Below are 19264 nucleotides of genomic sequence, written 5' to 3'. Positions count from 1 at the left end.
GAAACTTAGACATAGCTAATACATATTTGGAATGAAATCCTCCCAGTTTTCCGTCCATTTGAATTAATTTTCATCTATGTGATCTTCCCGTGAGATATATGTTACACATTAATCCAAAGGAAGATAATATCCTTGCTTAGATTTCTTGCATAATCCTTGCACCATTTTGCCTGTCCCGAAAACTTCCTGCTCTTGCTCTGCTCCACCGAAGATACTGTATCAGATACTGCATTTTTTTCAAATGCCAAAGGAACACGTTTTATGATACACTCAGAGTATGGGACTATTGGAGAGTCAGCACCTGCCATATCTTCTACAACTTTGGATGCACCTTACCCAGTACTCATAACTCAGGAATACAAAATGGTGTTAAGCTAGGGACTCAGATATTTTTCTCTCCATTAATGTAAGCTGGCCTGCTGGGCATGTTGCATAGCACTACAACATTACACCTATTTGTTCGTATTATCATCCTCTTTTTGCCCATTAACCCACATAACTGGTAAAATATACCAGTAAATATACCAAATATAAATTGATTTTATCGGGACACATCACAGCATGGTTTGGAAACAGCTCCATCCAAGCCCGCAAGAAATTGCAGAGAATTGTGGACACAGCCCAGACCATCAGGCAAACCAACCTCCCTTCCATAGACTCATCTACACCTCACGCTGCCTCGGCAAGACCACCAACATAACCAAGGACGAGTCGCACCCTAGCCACAACTACTTATCCCCTCTCCCATCAGGCAAGAGGTATAGAAGTGTGAAAGCACATACCTACAGATTCAGGGACAGTTTCTTCCCAGCTGTTATCAGGCAACTGAATGATTCTCTCACCAGCTAGAGTGCATTCCTGATCTCTCATCTACCTCATTGGAGACCTTCGAACTATCTTTGGTCGGACTTTATTAGACTTCCAATGTTATATCTAGCACTAAACGACATATCCTTCATCCTTGATCTATACACTCTTGGACGGCTTGATTGTATTCATAATAGTCTTTTCGCTGACTGGATAGCACGCAAACAAAAGCTTTTCACTGTACCTCGGTACACATGACAATAATAAACTGAACTAAACTAATATTAAACTTAATCCTGCCCAACGTTTGTCACCCTATCACAGATATTCCCTTTTACCCCATTCATCACTCCATTGCCTTCACTGTAACTTAAAAATCAACTTTTTTTTCCTTTTCTTGGCTGCATCAAAGGGTCTATGTTGTGAATCTTTAACTGTTTTCTTTCCACAGGTGCTGCCAGACGTGCAAAGTGCTTCCAGCATTTTTTGTTTTTACATCAACATTGTCATGCAGCCTATTACTACTCTCCACACAAACAGTCAGTTGACATGTCATCTGCAAACTAACTAATCATATCTCCTACTCTCATATTCAAATTGTTAATATATAGCAAAGGGCAAAGGTCACAGCACCGATCGAATAATACCAATGGTTATAACCATATAACCATATAAGCCCTAGACATATGGCCCTTGGTTATAGCCCTAGACATATGGTGTGGATACAGGGCCTTCGGCCAAACTTGCCCACAACGACCAACATGCCCCCTCTACACTAGTCCCACCTGCCTGCATTGGCCCATATCCCTCTTAACCTGTCCTATCCATATACGTGTCTCACTACCTCCTCCAGCAGCTCGCTCCATACACCCACCACCCTCTGTGTGAAAAAGGTACCCCTCAGATTCTATTAAATCTTTTCCCCCTTACCTTAAACCTCTGCCCTCTGGTTTTCGATTCCCCTGCTATGGACAAGAGTGTGGCAAGTGTGTCTACCCAATGGTTGTGGCAAATTGTTCTGGATCCCAAGGGCTTTTACCAATTGGAGCACTCTACCATGTGGGACCTTAATGAAGTCCATGTAATGTGACCAGTATTACACTTCAACTGTTCAAGAAGATGGCCCACTATCACCTTCTCAAGGGCAAATATAGATGGGCAATAAATGCTGTTCTTGCTGGCAGTGCTCAGATCTGAAAAAATAATGCTGAACAAAATCATGGGAAACATTAGAGATTCTTTCATAAAGCTAGTTATACAACGCACTACTACCAGGCATACAGCTCTTGACAAACTGCTCTGATTGTTCCAGAAGATAGACACAAAAAGCTGGAGTAAGTCAGTAGGACAGGCAGCATCTCTGGAGAGAAGGAATAGGTGACGTTTCGGGTCTGAAAAAGGGTCTCGACCCAAAATGTCACCCATTCTTTCTCTCCAGAGATGCTGCCTGTCCCGCTGAGTTACTCCATCTTTTTGTGTCTATCTTCGGTTTAAACCAGCATCTGCAGTTCCTTCTTATACTGATTGTTCCAGTCTCCTTTAACCCCTTTCACTTCTTCTACAGGACAGACTAAAAGATCTAGGGACTTCCCAATTAGACATCCCTTTATATAAACTCTGAGCACTTACTAGTCTCTACTAGTGCCCAAATTTGCTTTAAATTCCAAGCTTTATTGCAGACATTCTCCAGATTCTAAAAATCATATATCCAACCTGAGTACAATGCCATGCCAAATACATAAACTTTCCTTTATTAAAACAAGGATCTGCAGATGCTTGTTTACAAAAAGAAACACACTAAGTGCTGCAGTAACTTAGTGTGTCAGGCAGCATCACTGGAGAACGTGGATAGGTGACATTTTGGGTCGGAACTCTTCTTCAGACTTTCCTTTCTTATTACATTCCAGCAGCTCCCAGAACTTGCACACCTGAAGCACCTGTCCCACCTGGGCGATTTTTTTAGGCGACTGCCAGCGACTGTCATAGTCATAGATAAACCGGCGACTGGACCCCCCCTATGACAATGTCTACGACAACCTAACGCCTAGTCTACGTCAAGCTACGGCAAGCTACTGACAACCAGTGACCCATTAGGACGTCCACCTACGACAACCAATGACTAGACAGGCGACAACCTACGACAACCGACCACCCCGCGACAAGTTACGACCCTGTCAGCGACAACTGAAGACAATTCAGTCGCCGGTACCTGTCGCCGGTTGATGTGGGTAGTCGCCAATGGAATTCACCGAAGTCAGCACTGGCAACAACCTACGTCATCCTGGCGACAACCTACGACAGCACCTACGTCAGGAGAAGACAAGCTACGACAAGCCCATGGTCGCCGACCTTTGCTGAAAAGTTTTCAAAATCCAGCGGCGACCAGAAAAACGCTACGACTCTTTGGACGACTGAGGAGACTATTCGCGACCATAGGCAACACCCCGGCGATCATATGGCGATCGCCTAGTCACCGGCAGTCGCCTGAAAAATCGCCTAAGTCCTTTAGTCACCCAGTACTTTTAATCAATTATGAAATGAAAGCACTACAGCATTTTACTTACTCAATCTAATAAACTATCTCTTAATTTTGAGTGCACTATCTTTCACAATAAAACAGCATGAGATTAATTTCTATCCTCCCCACCTGGGCTGTAATCTGGTAGCATTGATCTCTTGTCTGATCTTCATGCACTTAAAATTAATAAGATGGAAATCAAGCTCATCTGCTTTGTTACATTATTGCCTAGATTCTAGTTAAAATTTACCCTCTACATATATTTTCAGTTCCACATCAGCAAAGAAGTATCCACTTGCAATATTAAACAGCAATCGCGCAACCTAAATTACTTGTGCAGATGTGTCACAAAGTGAATTATGACCACCTCTTCTTGATATTTATTGTTTAAAGTCTCGTGTCAAAAGTAATCTTCCTGGATTAATTAAAGCTACTAAAACGGAATAATTTAGCCTTCATTTAACAAAAATATACGATGATGAGCACTAAAATATTGTCACTCAGTGTAGCTATGTTCTGTCTAGAAAGAACAATTTCCTTGAAGTCAAAGAGTCACAGTCATAGAGTGAAACAGCATGGAAACAGGCCCTTCGGCCCAACTTGTCCACACCAGCCAACAAGTCCCAGCTACACTAGTCCCTGTGCCTGCGCTTGGTCCATATCCCTCCAAACTTGTCCTATCCATGTCTAATACAGGTAAAGTACAACACATTTTGCAAGACATGTTTGAACCCCCGTCCTCAATCACATTTTGTGGTAGTACGTTCTGTAAAGCCAAGTGTTACACAGGGTAGAATCTAAAAATGCATTGCTGTTGTGTATTTTATGATTGCCTGTTAAGTGAAGGTGGTTTAAGGAAGCAGTTAATCTTCCTTACCATCTCATTCAGGAAAGCTGTGAGTCTAGAAAAGATAAAACAAAAGATGTGCACAGATGTAGCTTATGCCATTATTGATTGCACTCCCCCCCCATCAGAAGGTTATGAGTTCACACTCTCTATAGCAATCTAAACATAAAAATTCATAGTGATGCCCCACTGTAATACTCAGAGAGATGCTCTCTAGCAATGTGACATTAAACCAAAGCTATTTCTTCTCTCAATGAATGTAAAGAATCCCATTGCACTGTTTTGAAGAACAGTTTGCCATGCTCAAAATTGTGAATTAAATGCTATCTCCCTTTTGATATTCCTTAAAAAAAACAGAATGCTGTTTTGATAACCCTGGTTGGATTTCCTACATTTCAAAACCACTTAACTGATTCCAAAGCACTTTGGAATCGTTTGAAAAGGGTCATGAAATGTTCCCAGACAATCTTCATATACGTATGTCCCCATCAAGAACGATCTTCCCCACCGGTTGCACTTTCTGCACATCCTTCAGTAGGCACTGCAACCCCCTCTGAACTGGAAAGGCTAAGAAGATTGTTAATCATGCAAATGCGAAATGGTTGTAAGGCAGAACACAAAGAGTTGGAAATAAGCAGATCCTAGACTTGTTCCAGAGATAGTTTAGATTAGTTTAGAGATAAGGCGCGGAAACAGGCTCTTCCGCCCACCGAGTCCGCACCGACCAGCGATCCCCACACACTAACACTATCCTACGCACAACAGGGACAATTTACATTTATACCAGGCCAATTAACCAACAAACCAGTACGTCCTTGGAGTGTGGGAGGAAACTGAAGATCTCGGAGAAAACCCACACAGTCACGAGGCGAACATACAAACTCCATAAGTCGGGATCGAATCCGGGTCTTTGGTGCTGTTGGTGCTGTAAGGCAGGAACTCTACTGCTGCGCCACCATGCTGCCCTTAGTGGATAGTAGTTTGACTTTGAGAAAAGTTTGAGTAAACGAGGTTCATATCTCCATACAGGTTCGTAGATTAATTGGCTTTGGTAAAAATTGTAAATTGTCCCTAATGCATAGCATAGTGCTAGTGAATGGGGATCACTGGTCGGCGCGGAGTCGGTGGGCTGATTGGCCTATTTCCGCCAATGGGTTATGGGGAGAAGGCAGAAGATTGGGGTTAAGAGGGAAAGATAGATCAGCCATGATTGAATGGCGGAGTGGACTTGATGGGCCGAATGGCCTAATTCTGATCCTGTCACATGAACTTAAACAAGTAAGCCACCCTCAAACTGGAGCGAATGTTTCAGTTTCAGTTTAGTTTATTGTCACGTGTACCGAGGTACAGTGAAAAGCTTTTGTTGCGCCCTAACCAGTCAGCAGAAAGACAATACATGATGACAATCGATCCATTTACAGTGTATATATACATGATAAAGGAATGAAGCTTAGTGCAGGGTCAAGCCAGTTAAAGTCCGATCAAGGATAGTCTGAGGGTCATCAAAGAGGTAGATAGTAGTTCAGCACTGCTCTCTAGTTGTGGTAAGGATGATTCCGTTTCCGGATAACAACCTGAATAGAGAAATAAAATGAGTTCCCCTGTTCCACTCTTTATACGGATCACTGAGTAACTAGACACAGTTCCAATGCCACCTTTAAATTTGTCAATGTGATTACAAAAAGTTAGAGTGCAGCAGGGAGATCGACAATCTGACTGGGTGGATCCGGAATGACAATCTTGCTCTCAACATTAGCAAGGAGCTGATTGCTGACTTCAGGATGGGAAAGCCAAGAGACCACACAGCTGTCTTCATAGGTGAGATGACAGCTGAGAGAGTCAACAGCTTCAAGTTCCTGTACATACACATCTCTAGTGATCTGATCTGAGCATAACACATTGATGTAATCACAAATAATGTTTTTCACACAAAGGGTGGTGGGTGTATGGAACAAGCTGCCAGAGGAGGTAGTTGAGACTGGGACTATCCCAATGTTTAAGAAACAGTTAGACAGGTACATGGATAGGACAGGTTGGGAGGGATATGGACCAAGCGCAGGCAGGTGGGACTAGTGCAGCTGGGACATGTTGGCCAGTGTGGGCAGGTTGGGCCAAAGGGCCTGTTTTCACACAGTATTACTCTATGACTATGACTCATCAATGCCTCTACTTCGACAGATGTTAGAAGAGGTTCAGAATTTCACCAAATGCTCTACTAAACTTTGACATGTTTACAGTGGAGTTAACTAGTTGGATCACAGCCAGGTTCAGAAATTCCAGTGCTCAAAAATGTAAGACTGCAGGAAGTGTTGGACATTGCCTGGTCCATCATGGGTTCCAACCTCCCAGCCATTAGCAAAGCCTAAAGAAGCCAGGTAATATCATCAAAGACACTCGCTACCCTGCCCATGCTCTTTTCTTGCTACTGCCATTGGGAAGAAGGTACATGGTCCTGAGAATCATAAACTCCAACAACAATTTGTTCCCATTAGTCTGGAGAAGGGTCTCGACCCAAAACATCCCCTATTCCTTATCTCCAGAGATGCTGTCTGACCTGCTGAGTTACTCCAGCTTTTTGTGCATATCTTCCCATCAACCATCAGGTTCTTGAACCACCCTGCACAAACCGAGCCACAACCCTACCATACCATACCATACCCTATCATAACACTCTGTACTGTTAGGATTGCTCTGCCAGCTTTGATTTCAACACTATTATGGTGTAGATTACTTCGAATAACTGGCAGGTCACTTATCCATGTTCTCCAGAGATTCTGAGCTACTCCAACACTTTGTGTCCTTTTTTTGTAAACAAGCATCTGCAGTTCCTCATTTCAAATGTATATTTATTGGCGTCATGTCCAATGTGCCTGTAAAGCTGCGGCTTGTAAGAATGTAATGATTCTGGTGCATATGGTTGGACCTGTGTAGAGAGCGAGGAGCGTACAAATTTGCAGACTGGGAAGGTACGGAACCACTAGCCTTTAAATCGCTCCCGCACATTTATTTGTGTGTGTGTGTAAAATTAAAAGAAGTTGCAAGAAAGAGAGAGGGTGGGGATGAAAAAGTGAAAACATCAGCAGGGTTGTCGAAGTCCGAGCTGCCCTTGGGTGCTCAAAGCACCGAGCGCTCACCCGTGCGCGCTTGTCCCCGAGCGCGTGCACGGAGAGCTTGGAGCAGCACAACTCAGCTCGGCGGCGCGACCCCTGTGGGAGCTGCTGCACGAGTGCGCGTCCCCTTGTGTGTGGTGGGGGGGGAGGGCTCGTGCACGCGCGCTCGTGCACCGTTTGTGGAAGCTCGTGCACGCGCGCACGTTTCCCCTTCTCTCTCTCGCTCTCCTCCCCCTTTGATCGTCAGGACGGGAGCCGGGGCTTGTTGTAGTCCAGCCCTTCTCCAGTTCATCCACACCTACCTCACTCACATGGTTCGTGTGTGTGTTCCCTGTCCGCTTAGACAGGGCTTCGTTATTCCAGTCGCCGCGGTTGCTTTTAAAATATATACATATATTTCGTTGACAGAAAAGGAAGCTTCTAGCGGGGTTTAAACCAAAATCACCGCGTCGGGGGCTTTCTCTTCGTGATTTAGTGTGTTATTTATTTATTTTTAATTATTTATTTTTTGCGCGTGTTCGGTGTGGGTCTTGCGTTTGATTTGCCATCCTGGATGCAGCTGCTGGGCTCTGCAGCGCGAGTCTTCATGAGCAACCCGCACCAACCAGAGGTTTCAAGGCATACGAGGGTCACCAGCCTGTCACTATGGTTCAATGTCTTGTTTAATGGTTGAGGTATGTATGTATGGTGGACATTTCAAAGTGGTGGGTGGGGGCCGGCAAACATGCATGTGTCTTTGTGGGGGGGGGGGTTATTCGGGGGTGGGGAGGGAAATGAGGAGAGGGAGTGGGGGGTGTTTTCCACAGGTTTGCTGCTGGTACTTTTCAGGTGTAAATAGGTTGCAATTGAGATTTGTGCGTCTGCCAGGTTTTCCGAAGGAATGCATTTCCCGGTTAACAAGATCAACAGATGACTGTAAATGCATGAATAGTGTGTCTCCGTGACCTGACCCAGTGGCAACGAGTGCCCTGGCGCTGGGACTTTTAAAGTCATAAATGTGCTGGCTTCTGGTTTTGATGTCGCTCTGCAAGGCGATGCCAAATAATTTGGAGTGCAGCCTTTTTTTTCTTTTTGCAATGCGTCTTTCTATGGTTTTAACCTTGGCACTTGCGTGCGAAATATTTTGCGTGTTTAGTTTGGTCTCTTGGCATGTTAGGTACCGGAGTGAAGGGGCGTTTGGCATAATGTCGGTGCACTCTTCTGCAGAAGATACCCAGATACTCGCTGCATTGAAATACATAATTCCGATTTGTCAATCCTAATGTTTTCTGTGCAACCACGTGAAGTGTTTTTTTTGTTGTGAATGTGATACACCGTGTAACATTTTATTTTGCGAAAGCTAGTGTCACGAGAGCCTTTTCACCAATGCCACAAATAGAACGGAGTCACTATGGCACGATAACTTCATGAAACATTAACAGCTGAGAAATAATTTGAGATTTCTTAAACAAAAAATAAATACATCGGTTTCAACTGTTTTCACAGTGAATGGTATCATTTGGTCCCGTGAATGAAACGGCGTACAGAAGAACAAGAGTATGCTTGCAGCAATCACTGGTGTGAGCCCACTGTGCAGGTTCCCTATGGGCAGTGTGTTGTTTTTACTACCTGAAACCAAATTCCAGTTCACTAACATTTAGGAAACTCGGCTCCGGCGGACTTTGATGGTACTTGCAGAGTGTCTGTACTCCAAACACTTTAAATAAGTTATTGATCAATGTGGAATATACCAGGGAGCTTAAAGCATAATTTGTGCATTTTTAATTCTAACTTTTGCACTCGGCTGCAGCTCTCGAATTCCTGGTGCCGTGAAGCTGATTCTATAGAGATATTGCACCATTGCTCTCTGCAGTTGGATTTGGATTTTGACCCATAATGTCATAATGTAACTTTTTAATGATCGCAGTGTTTCAAACCTCTCCGTTATTGGGCGCAGTTTGACTGTGCGCGCAACATGTTATTGCTGCTGTACATTTAAATGTTCTTTTGTTGTTTAAGCATCCCTGTCCGCGTTAGATGAAAGTTTTGCTACGTAGATGAAAAGAACAAACAATTTAATGCTTAAAATATTTTGCTGTTTCACAATATTGGTAATGTGTGATAATGTGATTGGGGACGTGCCAAGAAATGCAAGGCAGAGATTCGAGGATAGACAAAAAATGCTGGAGTAACTCAGCGGGACAGGCAGCATCTCTGGAAAGAAGGAATGGGTGACGTTTCGGGTCGAGACCCTTCTTCAGACTGAGTCAGGGGAGAGGGAGTTCAGAGATAAGGAATTGTTAGCGATCGAAAGAGATGCAGATCAAGGAAAAATGTAGAATAGACCATTGTTAGCTTGGAGAAGGTGACAACAAAGCAAACAGAGAAACAACGAAATCAGAGGGACGGACTGGTCAGAGAAGTGGGAAGTGGGGGGATGAAGGAAAGCAAGGGTTACTTGAAGTTAGAGAAGTCAATATTTATACCGCTGGGGTGTAAGTTGCCCTCGCGAAATATGCGGTGCTGTTCCTTCCTACACACGAGTTTCCTGGAGAGCAGGAGCAATAGATGGGATTGCTATTTCTGGAGCGTTCCTTTGATTTCTAGGGGCAGATGAAAAACATAATTGACAGACTGGCTGATCACTTGAAACCAAGCAGGTACAAGGGAAAGAAAAAAAAACATAATACCAAAGTGTGTGTTCTGTTGAAATAACCCTAAATCCATATACCCTAATTAAATGGAGAATTATATTGATCTTTTTTATTATGCAAAGGCATTCAATTTGTGCATACAGTGTTTCAGATATGTATCATTCATATTAAAGAAGTCTTAAACTGCTATGTTTTTTCTATTGTGTATCCATTTTCTGACTGGTGAAAAACATCAAATTGTCAGCCTGAATTATATTTCACAGGAAGAATAGTTTTTGTTTTTTCTTTCTATAATTGTTCCAAGCATATTTGTGGCAAAATAAAATAGTATAAGGTGGTTGTTTCTTGCTTATTTAAGAAAGACAATATGTCATGTAAAGAATTAAATAGATGTTTAGTTGCTGGATAAGTTGAATATTAAACTTATGGCAAACTCACAGGATTAGTGGGAAGATAGAAACATAGAAAGTAGGTGCAGGAGTAGGCCATTCGGCCCTTCAAGCCAGCACCGCCATTCAATATAATCATGGCTGATCATCGAAAAACAGTACCCCCATTCCTGCTTTTTTCCCATATCCCTTTATTCCGTTGGCCCTAAGAACTAAATCTAACTCTCTCTTGAAAACGTCCAGTGAATTGGTCCCTACTGCCTTTTGTGGCAAAGAATTCCACAGATTCACAACTCTCTGGGTGAAAAAGTGTTTCCTCATCACAGTCCTAAATGGCCTACCCCTTATTCTCAAACTGTGACCCCTAGTTCTGGACTCCTCCAACATGGGGAACATTTTTCCTACATCTAGCCTGTCCAATGCCTTAAGAATTGTATATGTTTCTATAAGATCCCTCCTCATCCTTCTAAACTCCGGTGAATACAAGCCCAGTCGACCCATTCTTTCATCATATGCCAGTCCTGCCGTCCCGGGAATTAACCTGGTGAATCTACGCCACACTCGGTCAATAGCAAGAACGTCCTTCCTCAATTTAGGAGACCAAAATTGCACACAACACTCCACGGTCAGTCTCACAAGGGCCCTGTGGGACCTCCTTGCTCCTAAACTCAAATCCTCTCGCAATGAAGGCCAACATGCCATTTGCGTTCTGGTATAAGAATTACATTTTTGCAATATTGGGGCTCCTTTCCTCTCAGAATTCACAGAGACAGTGGCAATTTAATAATTTTGTACTCTGCTGGGAAAAGTGAACATGTTAAAAAGTTAAAAAGTAACAGCAAAACTATTAGTTTTTGTTTAAGGGAACTGATGTGGGCATGGAATGATATATTTGCATACTAATCCAAAGATCTGGTGTGAATCAATGGTAAATATTATGAGTCTTAATTATGACTGTTAATTTGAAAATTTAATTTCAGGAAAGTCCCTTGGAAACACAAAAAAAATAAGCAATAAAAAAAAATATCAGAAATGTGTTTGTGAAGAATTAACAATTTTGAGGCCATCTGGTTCACAAAGTCCTTTTAGGAAGGAGATCTGAATTTTATTCAGCCTGGTCCAGTAATGACTTTAGCCGCATTGTTTACTCTTAACTGGTGCTTCAAACAGTCCTTAAGATAGTCAAAGGTACACAAAAAAGCTGGAGAAACTCAGCGGGTGCACCAGCATCTATGGAGCGAAGGAAATAGGCAACGTTTCGGGCCGAAACCCTTCTTCAGACCTGAAATGTTGCCAATTTCCTTCACTCCATAGATGCTGCTGCACCCGCTGAGTTTCTCCAGCTTTTTTGTGTACCTTCGATTTTCCAGCATCTGCAGTTCCTTCTTAAATACTTAAGATAGTCAAGGGCGGTTTAATAAATGTAATATCTAAAAAAATGGATATTCGATACATTTTATCCATTCAAGTCAGGTATAATATAACTGGATGTAGTAAAGGAATTTCTAACCCATGTTTCATCGCCATGCTATAATTTCAAGTCTAAGTTGCCATCAGTATGATTCATTTCATGATTTCCCACATTGGCTTTCCCTGTGACCTCTGAGTAAAGATGCCGGTTTGATTTGAGTTAAATGCAGTTAAGTTCTACACTTGATCCCACTGAGAGTTGGAATGAGGGTGACCTAACTCATTTCACTTCAGCTTCGTAAGAGTCAGGATGCTGTTTTTGTTCATTAGTCTGCACAGAATTTGAATTCACATCTCTAACATGCAAGGATCAGTTCTGCCATCAATTCTTCGTGACACTCACTGTTATTTGAATCTGCAAAGCATTTAACAAAGTTACTGGGAAATTAATTTCTAACATTGTTCTGCTTTTCAATTATCTTCAATCCATGAAATATCAACTTTAAAATGTTATATTTTGCGTGCAACCCTTGTGACCAGTGAATCTAATAACCTTTACCATGAAGTAGAATAAATGATTTACTACAGCCTTAATATTTCTGTTCTGGTGACATTTTTGTTTTTTTTAAAATCAGACGCTTACATTCTCAAAAATTAACTTTTATGCTGTGCTCAAATATGTTTTTGAAAGATTACAGGTTGAAAACATTAGAAATCTTGTTTATGCAAAAAAGGAAGCTAAAGCTAGTTCCTTTCCCTCCCCCTCCACGTGCGTACTTCCTGACATCATGACGCACTGTTTTGGCAACTGCCTCTCTGTCCAAAAGCGTACTGTATTGGGACACACGAAAAACAAATTAGCTTGGCACAGTATTTCTTTTTTCTACCTGCATGAAGTAAAAAAAAAATGTTGGTCATCAGCACTTTCTATATAATCTATTGGTCAACTTATTAAAGAACCCGCAAATATAATGTAAGCAAAAAGTTGTATCCAATACTCAGTTAATTAAATATATAAATTTGACACGGAAATCCTCAAACCACTAGGTGTCTACCAAGATTAATGGTCTTTATACCATGTCACTGATCTTCTGGAAAGTCAGTCTTGGTTAAATTTGAACTAAATTTAGGTTTGGGGGATTAAGAGTGGCAAACCTTACTGAGTTACATATATGCAAAGGCAACAGCAGGTGGCTTTTGGCGCAGTGATAGGAGTTTATGCGTCCATAAGATTCTCTTTCTCAAACTGGGCTATGTAAAGGCATGGTTGATTTAACGTTGATGCATGTAAAAGAAACATAACCAGAGTAAAATAATAAAAACATATTTATAAATCGAAGGTACAACCACAAAAAATGTGACGTCTTGTCAATTGAGTTAAATAGTAAATCTAATTGTTTTTGTAGGTGAATAATCAACATATAAAATAAACACTGGCAAATTCAAGACAACTTTTGTCAGTGATGATTATATGTTGGTTTCCTTGTAAAAGTGGCTGTATTTGTGTTATCTCAATTGGGTTTTTGTCCATGGTTTGTAAGATTCCAACGTAGCTTCATAGAATATTAATAACATTAATACTATATGAATATGCTTGTTTATTTGAAAATCAACAAAACTGCAGATGCTGGAACTATAAATGAAAAAGAGCAAGTGTTGCAAGTCCTCAGCAGATCATGCCTGTGGAAGAGAATCAGTTAACTTTTTGCGTCCTTCAAGTACTACTCAACCAACTTTCTTTTTCTGGTACATTTTCTTTTTCTGGTGCAGGTTTGGTGCTGTTATTTACATTCAATCAAAACTTGACAATGTCATTACTTTTCCTGCCAATTTCTACCCTGCCCTTTTCATGTGGTGAATCTCTGATTGTTCCCTTTTCTGTATCTATCTGTCTCTATCTCAAGGTAGTTACGAACGAAGTCTCGAGATCCCCACAGCTGACACAACTACACCTCGGCCCACCCTGACTGCTGTAAGGACAATATTATATTCTCTCAGTTGTTCCATCTCTGTCATATTTGCTCTGATGATGAAACTTTCTCTACAGATACCTCTGTGTTTTCCTTTTTCCTGAACTGTGGCTTTTACTATTACTATTATTAACAAATCTTTTGACCATGTCTCAACCCCTGTCCTCCAGGACAAAACAAGGATAGAGGTTCCCCAGTCTTTGCCTTTCATTCCCACCACATTTAATAGATCAATCTCTGCACAATCAGCTATTTTCAAAGAGATTCCACCACGAGATACATATTTTTCTCTCCACTTTCAGCGTTTTGCAGAGAATGCTCCCTATATCGTTCCCTGGTCACACTTCTATCCCCGCCAAGCACCTTCCCTTGCAACCACAGACAAAGCAACATTTGTCCTTTCACCTCTTTCCTTCCCACCATCCAGAAACTCAAATGGTCTTTTCAGGTGAAGCAGTAATTCACTTGCATTTCTTCCAATCTAATGTAAAGCTATTGGTATTCACAATGTAGTTTCAACTACATTGGAGAAGAGCAATGAACGAACAGCACATATCCCTGTGCCTATCTTAAAGCCTCTTAAATGCCACTATTGTATAGTGTCCGCCATAATGTTTGGGACAAAGACACATCATTTATTTATTTGCCTCTGTACTCCACAATTTGAGATTTGTAATTGAAAAAAAATCACATGTGGTTAAAGTGCACATTGTCAGATTTTATTAAAGGGTATTTTTATACATTTTGGTTTCACCATGTATAAATTACAGCTGTGTTTATACATAGTCCCCCATTTAAGGTAACCATAATATTTGGGACACATGGCTTCACAGGCGTTTATAATTGCTCAGGTGTGTTTAAATGCCTCGGTAATGCAGGTATAGAGAGCTCTCACCACCTAGTCTTTCCATCATCTTTGTAAACTTTTATTGCTGATTATCAACATGAGGACCAAAGTTGTGCCAATGAAAGTCAAAGAAGCCATTGTAAGACTGAGAAACTAGAATAAAACTGTTAGGGACATCAGCCAAACCGTAGGCTTACCAAAATCAACTGTTTGGAACATCATTAAGAAGAAAGAGAGCACTGGTGAGCTTACTAATTGCAAAAGGACTGGCAGGCCAAGGAAGATCTCCACAGCTGATGACAGAAGAATTCTCGCTATAATAAAGAAAAATCCCTAAACACCTGTCCGACAGATCAGAAACACTCTTCGGGAGTGAGGTGTGGATTTGTCAATGACCACTGTCCGCAGAAGACTTCATGAACAAAAATACAGAGGCTATACTGCAAGATGCAAACCACTGGTTAGCTGCAAAAATAGGATGGCCGGGTACAGTTTGCCAAGAAGTACTTCAAAGAGAGACCACAGTTCTGGAAAAAGGTTTTGTGGACAGATGAGACAAAGATGAACTTATAGCAGAGTGTTGGCAAGAACAAAGTATGGAGGAGAGAAGGAACTGCCCAAGATCCAAAGCATACCATCTCATTTGGTAGCAAAAACAGGAAGGCAGATTATTATCTAAATGGTGTCAAGGTGGGAAAAGGGGAATTACAACGGGATCTGGGGGGTCCTTATTCATCAGTCAATGAAAGTAATCAAATTAAAAAAAAAATGCAGATACAGCAGGCAGTGAAGAAAGCGAATGGCAGGTTGGCCTTCATAACAAGAGGAATTGAGTATAGGAGCAAAGAGGTCCTTCTGCAGTTGTATAGGACCCTAGTGAGACCATACATGGAGTATGTGTGCTGTTTTGGACCCCTAATTTGAGGAAGGACATTATTGCTATTGAGGGAGTGCAGCAAAGGTTTACAAGGTTAATTCCCGGGATGGCGGGACTGTCAAAAGCTGAGAGAATGGAACGGCTGGGCTTGTATACTCTGGAGTTTGGAAGGATGAGAGGGGATCTTATTGAGACATATATGATTATTAAGGGTTTGGGCACGCTAGAGGCAGGAAACATGTTCCCGGTGTTGGGGGAGTCCAGAACCAGGGGCCACTGTTTAAGAATAAGGCGCAAGCCATTTAGAATGGAGGTGAGCAAACACTTTTCACACAGAGAGTTGTGAGTGTGTGGAATTCTTTGCCTCAGATGGTGGTGGAAGCTAGTTCTCTGGATACTTTCAAGAGAAAGCTAGATAGGGCTCTTAAAGATAGCAGAATCAGGGGATATGGGGAGAAGGCAGGAATGGCATACTGATTGGGGATGATCACTGTTGAATGGCGGTGCTGGCTCGAAGAGCCGAATTGCCTAGTCCTGCACATATTGTCTATTGTTCCAAAGAAAATAATCCAAGTCTGTCCAACTTCTCTTTATATCTATGATGTTCCAATCCAGGCTGCATTCTGGTAATCCTCTACCAAGCCGCCATACCCTTTCTGTAATGGGTAGAAACGGAACTGCACGCAATATTCCAAATGCGGCCTAAACAAAGTGCGGCCTTCTCAATGTGTCGACCAATGCCTTCTTTACCAGTATATCTATTGGGTTACCACTTTCAGGGGGTAATGCACATGGATCCCAAGATTCCTTTGTACGTTAATCCCAATTCCTCTGTCTAAGCCGCACCTGCGCCCAAGATGAGGTGTTCCAGACCAGGACATCAGAGATGTCCTCATTCAATAGGGAATGGGAGTTACCCTCTTCCATCATAGATGATGCACTCGCTAGGGTTTCCACGATATCCCGCAGCTTCGCTCTTGCTCCCCCTCCCCCAGTCGCAACAGGGACAGAGTCCCCCTAGTCCTCACCTTTCACCCATCAGCCATCGCATAGAGCACATAATCCTCTGGCATTTTCACCACCTCCAAAGGGATCCCACCACTAGCCACATCTTCCCATCTCCTCCGCTTTCCGCAGAGACCGTTCCCTCCGCAACTCCCTGGTTAACCTGTCCACATCCAAACCACCCCCTCCCCAGGTACTTTCCTCTGCAACCGCGTGAGATGCAACACTTGTCCCTTTACCTCCCCCTTCGACTATGTCCAAGCATCTTGTCAGTCTTTTCAAGTGAGGCAGAGGTTCACATGTACCTCCTCCAACCTCATCTACTGTATCCGCTGTTCCAGGTGTGGACTTCTGTATATCGCCGAGACCAAGCGCAGGCTCGGCGATCAGTTCGCTGAACGCCTCCGCTCAGTCCGCCTAAACCTACCTGATCTCCCGGTTGCTCAGCACTTTGATTCCTCCTCCCATTCCCAAGCTGTCATTTGTGTCCTGGGCCTTCTCCATTGTCAGAGTGAGGCCCAGTGCAAATTGGAGGACCAACACCTCATATTTCGCTTGGGCAGCTTACACCACAGCGGTATGAATATTGACTTCTTTAACTTCAAGTAATCCTTGTTTTCAATCTTTCCCTCATTCCCAGTTCCCTGACCAGTCTGACTGTCCTCGTCGACATTTTATCTCTGTTTGCTTTGTTTTTACCTTCTCCTCGCTAGCAATGATCTATTCTACATTTTCCTTGATCTCCACCCCCTATGTCTCATTTTTACACCTTACACTTCCTTATATCCGTATCTCCCCCTCTCTTGACTCAGTCTGAAGAAGGGTCACAACCCAAAAGGTTACCCATTCTTTCTGTCCAGAGATGCTGCCTGTCCCGCTAAGTTACTCCAGCATTTTGTATCCATCTTAGGTTTAGCTCTGCTCCAGGTTAAACTATTTTTAGTTAAATCGACTGACTTGCAGCGGAGAGGCATGCACTGCGGACGATCTCCGCAGATGCACAGATCTGGCACTGGCTGTGGCAAAGTGATGACAGAACCTCATCTGACACACGAGCGAACTAAGTTAATCTTTTTTTTCCTAACTGATATTTTTCCAGGTTTATGGGACAGTGGATAAGTAAAGGGCCTGTCCCACTTGGGCGTCATTTGCACATCACGCAGGTGGTGAGGAATCCCAAAATCCTGGGGTGCCGCGCGCGCTACCGCGCGTCACTGCCTACGCCACCACGCGCCATGCACGCGTCGTGCGCCATGTCACGTAAATGATGTCGCGCAAATGACGCCCAAGTGGGGCAGGCCCTTTAAACTAACGGGACTAGAGACAGACAAGTTGCCAATTCCTTTTGACTTGCTCCTGAAGGCCTTAATCGAGGCAGCTGCCGAGATAGTGGGAGCCATTAGCTGATGTTTTGTAAAACTGAGCTCCAGAAAGTTAAAAGTGGATTGGTAAACCGCAACCGTTTTTAATTCGGGAAGAAGACAAAAAACCAGTACAGGTCTGTTAGCTTAATGTCTGTTCTTGGCAAGAAGCTGGAGTAGAGAACCAACAAAATAGCAAGTCAGTTCGAGAAGCTTAATATAATCATCATGGATTTATAAAAGGTAAATACCGTTCTACTAATTTGCTGGAGTTCCTTTGTGGACATTTCAAGCAGAGTTGAAAGAGGGGAACCTGTACATGTGTGTTGGGGTTTTTAGAAGGCCTTGGACTAGATACCATATACAAAGCTGGTGAACAAGACAAGAGCATGTGATGTTAGGGAATGTGTACTGGCATGGATATTACATTCCATCAGAGAGACAGAAACCAATGTGTGGGACTCAATAATTTATAAGGATGTCCGAGATAAGGGGTCAGAATGTAAGGTATGGCAATATGAAAATAGGTGGAAGGGCATGTTATGTTGAGGATATTTAAGCTCTGTAACTCTATACAATAGGTGCAGGCGTAGGCCATTCGGCCCTTCGAGCCAGCACTGCCATTCAATGTGATCATGGCTGATCATCGACAATCAGTATCCCGTTCCTGCCTTCTCCCCATATCCAATGATTCCGCTATTTTAAGAGCCGTATCTCGCTCTCTATTGAAAGTATCCAGAGAACCTGCCTCCACTGCCCTCAGGCAGAGAATTCCACAGACTCACAACTGTGAAAAAGTGTTTCCTCATCTCCATTCTAAATGGCTTACCCCTTATTCTTAAACTGTGGCCCCTGGTTCTGGACTCCCGCAACATCGGAACATGTTTCCTGCCTCTAGCGTGTCGAAACCCTTTATAATCTTATATGTTTCAATAAGATATCCTCTCATCCTTCTAATTTCCTGAGTGTACAAGCCCAGCCGCTCCATTCTCTCAGCATATGACAGTTCCGCCATCCCGGGAATTAACCTTGTAAACCTATGCTGGACTCCCTCAATAGCAAGAATGTCCTTCCTCAAATTTGGAGACCAAAACTGCATACAATACTCCAGGTGTGGTCTCACTAGGGTCCTGTACAACTGAAGATGGACCTCCTTTCTCCTATACTCAACTCCTCTTGTTATGAAGGCCAACATGCCATTCGCTTTCTTCACTGCTTGCTGTACCTGCATGCTTACTTTCATAGACTAATGAACAAGGAGCCCCAGATCCTGTTGTACTTCCCCTTTTCCCAACTTTACACCATTTAGATAATAATCTTCCTTCCTGTTTTTGCTACCAAAGTGGATAACCTCAGATTCAGATTCAGATTCAATTTTAATAGTCATTGTCATTGTCACGTGGATAATGTGGATAAACCTCACGTTTATCCACATTAAACTGCATCTGCCATGCATCTGCCTGCTCCCCCAACCTGTCCAAGTCACCCTG

At 42.7% G+C, this 19264-nt stretch overlaps 1 protein-coding gene across 2 annotated transcripts in view; it reads left to right on the top strand.

Moving 5' to 3' along the window:
* The first annotated feature begins 7540 nt into the window (after nt 1–7540).
* Nucleotides 7541–19264, top strand: part of LOC129697421 (cAMP-specific 3',5'-cyclic phosphodiesterase 7B-like) — a 126266-nt gene continuing 114542 nt past the window's right edge. For both annotated transcript variants that reach the window (XM_055635947.1, XM_055635948.1), the window contains exon 1: nt 7541–7956. In XM_055635947.1, coding sequence (XP_055491922.1) covers nt 7936–7956 — 21 coding nt within the window. In that variant the 5' untranslated portion in view covers nt 7541–7935. The remainder of the gene's footprint in view (nt 7957–19264) is intronic.

Source organism: Leucoraja erinacea, chromosome 5, assembly GCF_028641065.1.
Source record: "Leucoraja erinacea ecotype New England chromosome 5, Leri_hhj_1, whole genome shotgun sequence".
Classification (NCBI taxonomy): Eukaryota; Metazoa; Chordata; class Chondrichthyes; order Rajiformes; family Rajidae; genus Leucoraja; species Leucoraja erinaceus.
This window is presented reverse-complemented; position numbering and strand designations above follow the sequence as displayed.